The sequence below is a fragment of the Podarcis erhardii genome, assembly GCF_964252035.2.
Source record: "Podarcis erhardii genome assembly, chromosome: 4".
In the NCBI taxonomy this organism is placed as follows: domain Eukaryota; kingdom Metazoa; phylum Chordata; class Lepidosauria; order Squamata; family Lacertidae; genus Podarcis; species Podarcis erhardii.
Genome location: NC_138508.1, coordinates 10,879,115 through 10,893,049, shown reverse-complemented (window position 1 = coordinate 10,893,049; position 13,935 = coordinate 10,879,115). Strand labels below are relative to the sequence as shown.

At 46.6% G+C, this 13,935-nt stretch overlaps 1 protein-coding gene across 3 annotated transcripts; it reads left to right on the top strand.

Moving 5' to 3' along the window:
- The first annotated feature begins 3,500 nt into the window (after nt 1-3,500).
- On the top strand, nt 3,501-13,381 carry CLNS1A (chloride nucleotide-sensitive channel 1A). 3 transcript variants are annotated; one of them, XM_081860790.1, is made up of 7 exons: nt 3,501-3,642; nt 5,882-6,018; nt 6,913-7,038; nt 8,951-9,061; nt 9,453-9,626; nt 10,790-10,878; nt 12,781-13,381. In XM_081860790.1, the coding sequence occupies exons 1-6, from the start codon at nt 3,524-3,526 to the stop codon at nt 10,855-10,857; spliced, it is 735 nt and encodes a 244-aa protein (XP_081716916.1). In that variant the 5' UTR covers nt 3,501-3,523; the 3' UTR covers nt 10,858-10,878; nt 12,781-13,381. The 3 variants fall into 3 exon arrangements, with proteins under 3 accessions (XP_081716916.1, XP_081716915.1, XP_081716914.1); XM_081860789.1 differs by having other exon boundaries at nt 6,910-7,038; nt 10,790-10,873; XM_081860788.1 differs by having other exon boundaries at nt 6,910-7,038.
- The last annotated feature ends 554 nt before the right edge of the window (nt 13,382-13,935 follow it).

Below are 13,935 nucleotides of genomic sequence, written 5' to 3'. Positions count from 1 at the left end.
TAGCTGTTGGCTTGTCGTGTAACAGTGAGATACTTGTCTTCCTAACCAGGACTAAAGTTTTGACATGATAGCAAGGCCAAGCCCCCATAGAAAAGCTCTGCCTTTTTTTGTTTCCCCTTTTGCTACGATACACCAACTGTGCAAATCTTGCCCGGCATGTAATGCAACGTCAATTAAAGCGTTGCATCTTTCCCTTGCATAGATACGACTTTTGTTTCAGGGGGTGGGCAGTGAGCCGTCGGCCCGTTTCTTAGCTCTGCTCTACAGAAATTTGCTCTTTTGTTCCACGAGGAAAAGCCATGTCAGGTGGCTGGTTGGTGGCATAGCTTTCACCTGCTGCTCATTGTCTTGTACACGATTCAGTAGATCTTGTGCAGATATCTGCTAGGCCAGGGGTGGAGAACATCTTGTTGGACACAAATCCCCATCTTTGTTTTTCAGCCTGGATGGCCAGTGGTCAAGGATGATGGGAGCTGTAGTCTAGTTGTCTCTGCTGGGCCACTGGTTCCCCATTATTGCGCTAGTGAACTGTTGTTTCAATTCTCTTTATTTTTTGGGGGGAAATAAAATTAAAAACTAGGTGACGATTTTCAGAGAAGTCTTGCAAACTACTCTATATTATTTGTGCTCTGTCTGTACCCCAGGGGACGGCGTCTCATACTTCCCATCCCTGCACCTTTTCCTGCTTGGCAGGGGGTTGGACCCGATGGCCTTGTGGTCTCTTCCAACTCTATGATTCTATGATCCTTGTGGAGAAAGGAGTGTGCTCCTTTGTACAGTGGAGGAGGTTCAATTTATGCAGTCCCTTGTCTTCTTTTGTACCGATTGCTCTTCTGCAAATGTTACAAGGTGTGTGTGGTGGTGCAGCTCACAGGTCTGACTTGGAGCCATGTGTGCACTGATCAGCCTGGCAAAGTAATTTTACAGCGCAGGGCCGTTTCATTGTATTTTTTAATTGGAGCTTTCTCAATCTTGACCTTCGCCATTGAAACGGAGCCTCTTTCTTCTTTGCACCTGCCCGGCCCAAATGCTTACATCTTGGGTTAAATGCAATCTGCCAAGGCTCCTCTCTGATGTCTCCCTTAATTTAGGAGAACTGCACTGAAGCTGAGCAATGGAGACAGCATCCTTTGGGAGCAGAAAGCAACTCTAGCACTAATGCATGACCAGAATTTTTTCACCTTTCACCTTTTTCCTTCCCATACCCCATTCACTATAAAAGTAATATTGGTAAATCTGACTGCTTTGGCCAGTCTCTGCTAAAACAAATTATTGTACGCGGTGTTTAGTAAAAAAAAGAAAAATCATGAATTGCTTGCATTTTGAAAGGACACCGGGGTTTTTATGTGTGGCCTGTGCGTTTTAAGGCTGCTTCATGACAAAGCCTGCATAGTTGCTGCAGAAGTTGATGCCTCTTTGTTTGGTCTGAGAAGACAGATCAGGAAGCACATTTTCCAGCCCAGTGCATTATTGGCAGAATCTGCATTGCGCTTGAGAAGTGATGGTGCACATGTATTTTCCCTTGTGAAGATCATTTCCATGCTTTTTGTTCCTTTAAAGAATGTTGCAAGTGGCCGTTCAGAGGGGGAAGTGAATACCTTGGGGAAAGAACTGGAAGTGTCTTCATTGTTGTACATAAATCCTGGGTTGCTTTCTCTATTTCCTCTTTCCATTTCCAACTCCCCCCCCCAACCCCAACCCCCAGTAAACTCACTTGCATGGAAAAACTTAACTTGAAATGGAGAGTCCCCCCGTGCCCTCAACGCTCAAAAGTGGTTAACTGCAGTTGACTAACAGCTGGTGTTTTTAGCTTTGCAGTACATGACTGTTTAAATACTGTATTCCTTGTAAATGAAGTTTAAAAAAAAATGTTACGGCTGGTGCCAATATTTTTGTTATTGAAATGTTCAATGTCGTCTCACTACGGTCTGGTCAGAGCTCTTTGTGTATAAGCCGGGCCTGCAGCCTTTTTCTAGCTCGGAGGCCTAGTTGTGTAACTTTTTTCTTTCTTTCATAATGTTTTTGTTTTGTTTATAATATCTACTGTCATTTCTTTCATATAAATATGACATGTAAATTGTCATAATAAAAAAAAACATTTAAATAAGTTGACGTACAGAGAAAGTGTCATGGCATCGTGGAAGATGGCAGGTACCACGAGAATAACCGTTAAATCAGTAATTTTACTCCAGACGGACAGATTGATCAATGGCTTTTGAAAATCAAAATCAAGAGAGCTGAACAGAGATCAACAGAAAGACGTCGAAAAAGGGAAATGTAAAGAATGTAATGTGTTGGTAAGAACTAAAATGTGGAGAGATCCAGGTGAGGGGTTGGGGGGCTTCCAATGGATTTTAAAGTTATATAAACCAGTGTTCGTTTATTGAAGGCAACCCTGCAGAGGGAAGTTTTTTTAAATGTTTTATTATGTTTTCATATATGTTTTATTATTATCATCATTGACCATTTGTAAGCCAGGTGGAGGTACAGCAGTTTTACCCAATTTTAATTTAGCTGCAGTAGGAAGTGGTGTGAGAACCTGAAATGAATACTATTTTCTTTTAAAAGAGAGAGAACTGGTAATGTAGGAAAGGTCTAGATTAGGTCCTGAGAATTTCATTTTTCACTTTTTTATTTTATATTTTGTTATGTTTTGTCGCAACTTATACTGGGATGCCCTGTGCCTTGAATTGGCTTTCGAAAAGCCCAACTTCCTTGAGCCCCTATGTTACCTGCCACCCCAAACCGCCCTAAACTGCAAAGTTGGTTTGCAGCAGGCAGTGAATGCGCCCTTCCAGCGAAATAACTGCGTCAACCCCACACAATTAGGCGTCTGCGATTCCTGGCGGCCATGACCCTTCAGGCCAGGAATCCCCAAACTCTGCCCTCCAGATGTTTTGAGACTACAAGTCCCATCATCATTGACCACTGGTCCTGTTAGCTAGGGATGATGGGAGCTGTAGTCCCAAAACATCTGGAGAACCCTTTGGGGATGCCTGCTTCAGGCACGGCGGGACTACAGTTCCCGTCATCCCTGGCGGCCGGCTGCATTCGCTGAGGATGACGGGAGTCAAGAGTCCAACGCCGCTCCCGAGAGGCCCCGCCCAGGTGCGGCCTTCCCTCAGTTCTCAGCCTGGGAGGGCGGCCAGTCTCTTAAGCATCGGCGGCAGGCAAATGGGGACGGGCCTTCCCTTCCACCTTCGTCACCGTGTGGTTTATTTATCCTCTTTTTTAAAAATATATTTTCTGAGGTGTTTATTGGATTCCAAGATGGCGCCCGCCGCCGCCTCCTCCCCCCTGCGTGAGGCGAGCGGGGACGGTCACGTGACGGCAACCATAGAGACGCGGAGGCGGTGCTTCGCGTCTCTATGGTGACGCGACGGTTGAGAGTGGAGAGCGCTTCCGGGTCGATTCGGGGGCAGCTGCGCGTGCGCTTCCGGTTTCGTTGCTTTTTTTCCCCCCCCCCTCCCCCTTCGCTTTCCAGGCGCGGTAAGCGCGAAGAGGCGTCGGGAGGATCTCCGCCATGAGCTTCCTGCAGCCTCTCGCGGCGCCTACCGAGGGGGTCCGGCTTCGGCAGCCCGACACGGAGGCCGTGCTGGGGGGACGAGGCCTGGGCACCGGGAGCCTCTACATCGCCGAGAGGTGAGAGAGAGAGAGAGAGAGGCCGGCCTCTGCGAGGAGGCTTCAGGGGCTTCGCCTGCGGAACTCCCTGCCACAGGGCGCGGGGGTAACAGAGAAAGGCGGCTGGAGAAATTCACGGGGGCGGAAGAGAGAGGAGGCCCGTTATTCTTGACGGAGGCTCCCCGCTCAGAAACGGCCTACCTTCGAGGCCCTGCCGTGACGGGCAAGCCATGGGGGAGCTTTCATGCTCCGGGGTTGCTGTTTTTTTTTTTTTTTTGGCGGGGGAGCCTTCCTGGATTTAGCTGGCCAGGGAACGTGGACCAAGTGCCCTCTTGGGGCTCTTTATTACGCCGAGGGCGCTTGCTTAAATCTAGCAATATTGTTGCGATTAATGCATGTGGTTCTTATTTATACCCCGCCTTTTTCCCTGACGGGGAGTCAGTGCTGCTTACAGACGAAAATAAGAACAGCTAAAAAAAAAAACTGGGGGTGGGGGAGCAACAGTAATAATGCCACAAGCAGTTAGAAGTCAATAGAAATAGAATTATATATAAATACAACATATTTATTGCAAACAAAATGGTTTTTGGAAACACACCATGTTGGGGGGGGGTTCAAAATAGCTGGACAATATATACCAGAAAATGAGACACAAACAATAAAAGATGAGTGCCCTTCACACCCTGGTTTTGAATCTCCTAGTTCCCCACCTAGACTTTGGGTTTGGTCCAGTAGGGCTCATCCTTCAGTAATGGTGCAGAGTTAAAAATATGCTGATACCCATGCCTAGGATTTGGCAGGTCCAAGGAGGCTGGTAGGGGAATACTGGATGCTAGATCACAGGGCATACATGGTCTGGGGTACTTGATGAAGCATCCTTGGTGGACACAAAATTAGTTTGTTCCTGTTGGGGTTTGGGTGGTCAGTGGCCTTGGAAAATAATGAATACAGTGGTGCCTCGCAAGACGAAAAGAATCCGTTCCGCGAGTCTCTTCGTCTAGCGGTTTTTTCGTCTTGCGAAGTAAGCCCATTGACGGCTTAGCAGATTAGTGCTATTAGCGGTTTAGCGGCTTTTAGCGGATTAGCGGCTTAGAAAAAGGGGGGGGGGAGGAAAAAACCCCCGCAGGAACTCGCAATACATTTTCGTCTTGCGAAGCAAGCCCATAGGAAATTCATTTTGCGAAGCACCTCCAAAACGGAAAACTCTTTCGTCTAGCGGGTTTTCCGTCTTGCGGGGCACCACTGTACTGCTATTTTCATCTTAACCAACCTGGTGCCCTTCAGAAGTTTTAGACCACAGCTCCCATCAGCCCCAGCCAGTGCAGCTGAGATGTTACCAGTGTTAGAGACAGCAGCTGGGGGTGTGCAACAGAATGTCTTCCCTATCCTCCTTAAACCTTTACCTGTTGTGCTCTTTTGGGATGGCGGTGGGTGTCATCTCTGAACCTGAGTGTTCATTGCTAGTGTATGGGAGAGGGAATAGTGTGGGATAGGTTTATTAACCAGGATACAGTCATACCTCAGGTTAATTGGGCTTCAGGTTGAGCGTTTTCAGGTTATGCTCCACGGCGACCCGGAAGTAACAGAGCATGTTACTTCCAGGTTTCGCCGCTCGCGCATGTGCAGATGCTCAATATGATGTCATGCGCGGAAGCGGCAAATCGCAACGCGCAGACATGGGTTGCGCTTGCTTCAGGATGCGAACGGGGCTCCGGAACGGATCCTGTTCGCATCCAGAGGCACCACTGTACCATAAACTGTCAGACATATGCTGTGACCTTTTTCCTTCACTAACACTTTCAACATTTTATAGTTCGGCTGCCCCCTGCAGTAGACTGAATTTCAGCATCTGTCTGACTTCTGATTCCTTAAGTTTAAGCCCTCCCTTCTGCACCCATGTGGGAACTGCTTGTATAGGACAATGGAGAAATCCAGGATTTTAGGACAGCTGTAATTGGGCAGCAATGATATCTTACACATCCCTTTGTCCTCCACCCTGACAAGGAACAGACCTTATCAGTATTCACAGCAAGAAGTCTTGGGTGGCAAAGCGGAGGGGGTGTGGGCTGGGGAGAGCTCCAAGGGCCAGAGAGAGAGATGATTTGGCCCTCGTGGCTGAGGTTTCCCACCCCTGCTTAATTCCTCATTCTCCTGGGACACTGGTGGTCCATAGTAGGGACCTGGCTTGGAAGAAGGATGGAGCTCCTCTGTGACATAACTAAAACTAATTTTGTTTTCTTTGGGTTTCCTCCCCCACCAGCCGCCTGTCATGGATAGAGACTTCAGGCCTCGGGTTCTCGTTGGACTATCCCATCATAAGCTTGCATGCCATCTCCAGGGATCTGAATGCCTATCCGTGGGAGCATTTGTACGTCATGGTAAATGCCAAGTTTGAAGGTACGGAAGAGAGAGACGGTCTAGTGAAGTGGCCAAGGCATTGGGTTCAAATCTCTGCTGCATCATGAAGTTCGCTGGGTGGCCATGGGCAAGCCATGAGGTTTCAGCCTAGCTTACCTTGCAAGGTTGTCGTGAGAGTAAAATGGCACCATGTCGTCTTTTGATGAAACCAGCTTGATGGCAGATAAATATAACTAAAAGGAAGGAAAGTAAGGAGCATAGGCCTTAACATTTATTAGTTTATTATCAAAACCTATGTACCACTTGATTGTAGTAAAACTGCTAAGCTGTTTACAAGCGCCCAGCTATTCCAGGCTTTTCTTGGCTTGGTGTTAAAAGGTCTTCATCTTTTTTTAAAGCAGCTCTGGACACTTGAGGAAATAACCCATGAAAAACAACACCCCCTTCCCCTTGTGAGTGTTCAGTAGTATTTCTTCTGGTGCTTATGACAACTCATAGAAAAATCACTCACTTCCCATCCTGCAGCTCAGAAGTAGAGGATTCTTATCACTTCCCATCCTGCAGCTCAGAAGTAGAGTGTGGCATTTGCTTCAGAATTCAGTTTCCTGGGGTGAATTAGTTTCTATTTAAAAAACAAAACAAGCAAGTTTCTAGACCTCATAGTTCTTGTCACGTTCGCAGTGCCTTGTGAAATCTCACAAGCCCAGGGCTGCTAAATCATGTTTCCAGTGTTCTTGGTCAAGAATTTCATAGTTCCATGTTCTTCATGGTAACCAGCAGAAAGAAGCAGGCTGTGAAAATTTCCAGGCCTGTGCAGCTGATCTTTATACTCTGATGAACTGCTTTCAAATGTTTAAAATGATATGGATCATTTTTCAGTTAGCATTATTTCAGATAACGTTATAACACAACTGTGTTTGAATTCCTTAGCAGAAGAATCAAAAGAAGATGGCATGGGAGAAAAAGAGGAAGAGGAGGAGGAGGAGGAGGAGGATGGCAGCAATGATGATCTTGAGCCCATTTCAGAATTCAGATTTGTACCCAGCGACAAATCAGCCTGTGAGTAGGAAGAACAGCACAGCTTCCATGGCTAGGATAATGGTGCCCAGGTTGCTGTTGTGAAGTGGGATTGCCTCTGCACTCGACCTGGGATTACCAGGACCTGGGATTACCAATTTACTTCCAGAGGAAACCTTGCTCTGCACAGCAATCGTTGGAATGTGGCACCTGGGAATGTGAGCACCATCCCTTATTCCAGCATAACTTGCTTCTATAAGGAGTATCTCAACAGATGCTTAGTCCAGAGGGGGCAACTCCCATCTCTTGCGGGGGCGCAATTAGTGCCAGCACCGTCCGTTAAGAGTTTGGGTGTAATCTACCTCCCTCTCCATGGAGGCGCAGATTGCAGCTATAACAAAGGCGGCATTTTTTCATCTCCGCCAAGCTAAGCAGTTGGCTCCTTACCTCTCTCGCCCTGACCTAGCCACTGTGATCCACGCGACGGTCACCTCCAGACTGGATTATTGTAACTCACTCTACGTGGGGCTGCCCTTGAGACTGACCCAGAAACTCCAGCGGGTGCAGAATGCCGCGGCGAGACTACTTACTGGGTCTTCGCTTAGAGATCACATTCATCCGGTACTATACCAGCTGCACTGGCTCCCGGTGGAGTACAGGATCAGGTTTAAGGTGCTGGTTTTAACCTTCAAAGCCCTGTACAGCCTAGGACCCTCGTACCTACGGGACTGCCTCTCCTGGTGTGCCCCACAGAGGAACTTACGGTCTTCAAATAAAAACATCTTAAAGGTCCCAGGCCACAGAGAGGTTAGGCTGGCCTCAACTAGAGCCAGGGCTTTTTTGGCTGCGGCTCCAACCTGGTGGAACGCTCTGTCACAAGAGACAAGGGCCCTGCAGGACTTGACATCTTTCCGCAGGGCCTGCAAGACAGAGTTGTTCCACTAGGCCTTTGGCCAGGGTGCAGCCTGAACCACTCCTTTGGCAATCTTTACAAAACTTTAGTTTATGGTTGCCATCAGTTTGAATTTTAATTAACTTTTATAATGTTTTTATAATGTTGCACTGTTTTGGTGTTGTTAGCCGCCCTGAGCCCGGCTTCGGCTGGGGAGGGCGGGATATAAATAAAATTTATTATTATTATTATTATTATTATTATTATTATTATTATTATGTACAACATCCGTCGTTGATTTGTGGCTGCGGCCAGCTGAACGAATCTCGAGTAGTTCCTTCAGATTGTTTGCTAGCTGTTCTGTTTTGTTTGTGCTTGCAAGGTTCTGCTTACGAGCTTCCCATTGAGGCATGTGGTTGGCCACTGTGAGAACAGGATGCTGGACAAAATAATAATAATAATAATAATAGTAGTAGTAGTAGTAATAAAAATTTTATTTATACCCCGCCCTCCCCAGCCAAGACCGGGCTCAGGGCGGCTAACAAGCAATAATAAAAACATGTTGATTAAAATACAATTTTAAAAACAAGATTAAAATACAACATTAAAACATTAGGATGCAGCCTCTCCACAGGAGGAGAAAGGAAAAAGAAAGGGGGAGGGAATCAAACTGATTCTAAGCCAAAGGCCAAGTGGAACAACTCTGTCTTACAGGCCCTGCGGAAAGAAATCAGATCCCGCAGTGCCCTGGTCTCATGAGACAGAACGTTCCACCAGGCCGGAGCCAGTGCTGAAAAGGCCCTGGCTCCGGTTGAGGCTAATCTGACTTCCTTAGCGCCTGGGACCTCTAGGGTGTTGCTATTTATGGACCTTGAGGCTCTCCGTGGGGCATACCGGGAGAGGTGGTCCCGTAGGTACGAGGGTACTAGGCCGTGAAGGGGTTTAAAGGTGGGCCATTGTTCTGATTCAGCAGGGCTCTTATGTTCTTATTCGTCCATGTCCATTTGATTTGATTGCCAGTGAACAAATTGTGCATTTCTCGGTGTGTGTGTTTTTCCCCAGTGGAAGCCATGTTCTCTGCCATGTGTGAATGCCAAGCCCTGCACCCTGATCCCGAAGACGAAGACTCTGACAACGATTACGAGGGTGAGGAATACGACGTGGAAGCCCACGGTAAGAGGGCTGTGGTGGGTTCCCTTAATTTTCAGAGAACGTCCAAATGGCATAGAATAGGCCACAATTTTGGTCAGCTTTGTGTGCCTCCAAAGATGAAAAATTAGGCAAAACTAGCTTTGAACCAGTAGACTTACATGCTGCTGGACTCCCTACAGCACAAAGTGGTTTATAACAGTTGCAGAACTAATTTAGCATGAGGAATGGGAATTTCAGTAAATACGCATACATAATGCAAACAGTTGGACATTTGACACTTAGCATTAATTATAACACTGAAGTAGCTGTTGGGAAGATTTTTTTCTCCAAGATAAATTAATGGCAGCTATATCTTATGCACCTATCTGCTCTAGTGTTAGCTAGCAATTTGGGTTTTATTTGTTTGTTGCAGAAATTGGCCAAGGTGACATCCCATCCTTCTACACTTATGAAGAAGGTCTGTCGCGTTTAACTGCTGAGGGTCAAGCTACCCTGGAGAGGCTGGAGGGCATGTTGGCACAATCTATAAGCACTCAGTACCACATGGCTGGGGTACGGACAGAAGATTCCATCAGAGACTTCGAAGGTGAGTTTTAATCGTCCACTGCTCTGTGAACGCTCAGTTGGATGTGCAGTTTATTCCTCTCCCTGCAGCCTGGTATTATTACAAGGTAAAGTAAGCTCCTTATAACCACATTGGAGCCAATGGGTTGGATTTTGCCATATTTTGCCTCGGTCCAGCACCGCGGGCCTTCTGGTGGTTCCCTCACTGTGAGAAGTGAGGTTAGAAGGAACCAGGCAGAGGCCTTCTTGGTGGTGGCGCCTGCCCTGTGGAACGCCCTCCCATCAGATGTCAAGGAAATAAACAACTACAGTATCTGATTTTTAGAAGAAGGCAGCCGGGTTTAGGGAAGTTTTTTTAATGTTGAATGCTGTATTGTGTTTTTAATATTCAGTTGGAAGCTGCCCAGAGTGGCTGGGGAAACCCAGCCAGATGGGTGAGGTATAAATAATTTATTTATTTATTTATTTATTTATTATTATTATTATTATTATTATTATTATTATTATTATTAAGGAGCTTGTTGTGGCTTGAGCTCAGAGTTGGCTAAGCTATCCGTGCACCATGGCTGTGTAGAGGGGCTGTTGCCTGTATCGGCTCCAGTTAATGGACTGGCTGCCTTCAGGTTTTGCTGCATCCCAGGCTGCCTCTGTTAGCATTTTTAAAAGCGCAGAGTCTGAATCCCACCTGTTCATCCTTCATCCTCCCGCACACAGACTTATTTGAAAAAACACTCTTAGGTAAATCTGACCGGACACGACAATAGTGTGTGAGATTTATGGTGTATTACAAAGAATCTCCTTATTTTAATGACATGAAGCACTTTCTTTATCCGATTGGGTATGTTCGCTTGTTTGTAGTATTTTTGTAAGTTTTTAAAATAAAGAAATGGTTACTTTGAGCTCCCGGGGACTGGATCTGATCATGCTTTAGAGGAGTGAAGTCTCTTATGTAGGTACTTTATAGCTTCTCCTCTCTCTATTGCTTTTATTGATTGTTTTGATCTGTGGGCAGGTTTTGTGCCAAGGTGGTGGAGGGCAGGCTTGGATAATATCCTTTCCGGTTCTTCCTTCGATTTTATGATGCTCAAGCCAGCCTTGTCTTGCAGCAGAGGACACTAGTTGCTTTGTAGTCTCCCTTCATTCATGTCTCCAAAGGTTTCAATCCGTTTCTTCCTTTGATTCTAGATGGAATGGAGGTGGATTCATCCCCAGCAGTTGCTGGGCAGTTTGAAGACGCAGATGTTGATCACTGAGAGGGTGTGGGCTGCTGTAAGGTTTGCCACCTTAATTTCCTCTCCCTTCCATATAAGGCAGTTCGGTTTTCCTGATCCTTCTAATTCATTAACTTGCTGAAAAATACCCAGCTTGCTTAGATTTCGCCCCACCAGTTCACCCTATGCTCAAACAGCATATAAAGCAGACTTAGTTTTATAAAAAACCTCCTTTTAACTAATAAAAGTTTTCATGTGTTAAATACAGTGGTGCCCCGCAAGACGAATGCCTCGCAAGACGGAAAACCCGCTAGACGAAAGGGTTTTCCGTTTTGGAGGCACTTCGCAAAACGAATTTCCCTATGGGCTTGCTTCGCAAGACGAAAATGTCTTGCGAGTTCCTGCGGTTCCCCCCTTTCCCCCCCTTTTTCTAAGCCGCTTATCAGCTGATCTGCTAAGCCGCTAAAAGCCGCTAAGCCGCTAATAGCGCTAAGCCGATAAGCCGTCAATGGGCTTGCTTTGCAAGACAAAAAAACCGCTAGACGAAGAGACTCGCGGAACGGATTAATTTCGTCTTGCAAGGCACCACTGTACTACGTTATAAGGGCAATGTGACTTTTGAGCTAATTCTTTCTGTGCGATATCTGAGATAGCCGGTCTCAGAATTTAGATCCCTGAGAATGGTTTGTTGGTTTTATCTAGGTGATGTGTACCCCACATTATCACAAAACTATCACAGGTTACAGTGCAAAAGTAAAAACCATAATAAAGCAAAAATGTGCCATGCAGCTCACCAGGTGACCTTGGCCTAGTTGTTGTCTCTCTGCCTCGCCTGTCTCACGGGGAGGTTCACAACAGATGTATGAGGACAAAACAAGAAAGGTGAAACCTTTAAATACACTGTGCCGTATTTCACCACGTAATCGTCACAGATTTTATGGCAGATGCACTTTTCCAAAAAGTGGGGTGTGACTGTTATGTGAAGCCTGCGGCAGAGCGCCAGCTTTCCAAGAGGGGTTTGGGGACCGCGTGAGCAGCTCAGCCTCCTGTCCTGTCGAGGCCCCTACCCCAGGCCACGTGCCCTCTGCTGGGGCCGAGATGGAGGAGGGGGTCGTTCTCAGCCACTGCCTCCATTAACTTGGCTGAGCCAGGGCTGCCTGTTGCTGCCGCCGAGTGCTGAGAGCGGAGGGACTGACTTCTTCTGCTTCCAGCATCTGGCAGCAACATCAGGCAGTCGCAGCTCCACAAGGTGCACGGTGCAAGCCACCCCATTTTTGCAAAGTGGGGCTGCCTGGGGCTGCTGCTGAGCACTGGGTTCGGCAGCAGCATCAGGCAGCCCTGGCACTGCTCTGTGCCTGTTGGCAATGGTGGACCGTTCCCTGCGAGTTGGCCAAGCCCAGGGAAGAGGCTAAGACAGCCTGGGAGCTCATGGCCAAGTTTGCGAGGGGAGCAGGAGTGCCTATGACTGGAAGAGGAAAGGAAGGGGGGCCTGAGTCCTAGCAGAGCCTCCAAATGTTCCATGTGACAATTATGCGATGAAAGATAATTTTTGGGTGCGACTACTATGCGATGGCGATGATTGTGTGGTGAAAGACGTTAACACCAACTCATAAAATATCATTTGTGGCATTGTTTCTCCCACTCCGGCTGTGTTCCATTGTCTTCCCCGCACTGTGCTACACACATATACCTTTGTTACTGATTTTTGTCCTCCTGCTACTCCCTGCCAAGTCTATAAAGCCAGTTAAAATAAACACTGGCCATCACATAGCCTAGTATTTAAGTTCTCTTTGTACATAATTGTGGGTTTTCCGCTGCTCACCAGAACAGCTCTGGCTCAAAACCATGCCAAGAGGTCCCTGATGTGTTGTAGCAGCTTTGCTCTCTGCCCTATGCTTGCTTCTTTCTGTAAACCAAAACAAAGTCCCCACTGCTGAACCCATCCATGTCTTGTCTGTTTTCCAGATTCTTCTCTCAGCATTTTCAGAACAGGCTCTCCAAGCTTGAAGATGTTATATCAGGAATTGCCCTTTCGGTATTATTGACCTAAATATGGGTATTTAGGTCTGTAAATGCTTTTATAGATGTGCTGATATAAAACAGGATTTGACACTGTGGGGCTGGCTTTTTTTAAAAACATAAGAACTTGAGAAAAGTATAATACCTTGGGTTTGAAAGGAGGGATTAATCATGGGTTATTACTGGAAAGCCTTTACAGAAATGATAGAGATTAAAGAATAAAGTTGTACTTAGAACAGAATTCTAGATTGTCCTAGAATTTCCCCCATATTTTTGTGCCTGTTTATCCACAGCTGACGATGTCTGACATGAGCGTTACTTTGGTTTAGCTAAAGAGGCAAGAGGTACAGTGGGGCCGCAGAGACAAACAAATTGTAAAAACCCTTCAAGGGATTGGCTCATTCCATTGGACGCTCTTGCTTTCTCATGGTTTTAGTGGCCCGGTTTGGCGTCGGGATGGCATCTGTATTGCCCCCAGGTGGTAAACTTATTACGTTTTTGTTATAAATAAAATGGTTCAATAAATATAATTTTTGTATCTTACAAACTAGCTTTTTGTACATTCTTTCTGTGTCACAGGAAACTTTTTCTTTCATATTCAAGGTCTGGCTAATTCTCCTTTCTAGTGCTTCATGTGTCTTCCTGGGCTCAAGGGTTCTAGTGCTTCATGTGTCTTCCTGGGCTCAAGGGTTCCTGGGCTCAAGGGTCATCTTCTGCAACAGTGTTTATCTTCTGTTGCAGAAGATGACAAGCAGACGCGATGTAGGTACAGTGGTGCCTCGCAAGACGAAAATAATCCGTTCCGCGAGTCTCTTCGTCTAGCGGTTTTTTCGTCTTGCGAAGCATCCCGATTAGCGGATTAGAAAAAAGGGGGGGGGAGGGGAAAAACTCGCAAGAACTCGCAAGACGTTTTTGTCTTGCAAAGCAAGCCCATAAGGAAATTCGTCTTGTGAAGCGCCTCAAAAAACGGAAAACCCTTTCGTCTAGCGGGTTTTTCGTCTTGCGAGGCATTCGTCTTGTGGGGCACCACTGTATATAAAATGATGCACAGTGTGGAGAATTTGGGGCCAGCCAATGAAGCTGAATGTTTGAAGATGCAGC

Coding starts and splice junctions, on each gene's coding strand:
- CLNS1A (XM_081860789.1), top strand. CDS start 3,524: ATGAGCTTCCTGCAGCCTCTCGCGGCGCCTACCGAGGGGGTCCGGCTT. Junction 6,019..6,909: donor GGTAAATGCCAAGTTTGAAG/GTACGGAAGAGA, acceptor TGAATTCCTTAG/CAGAAGAATCAAAAGAAGAT. Junction 9,062..9,452: donor ATACGACGTGGAAGCCCACG/GTAAGAGGGCTG, acceptor TGTTTGTTGCAG/AAATTGGCCAAGGTGACATC.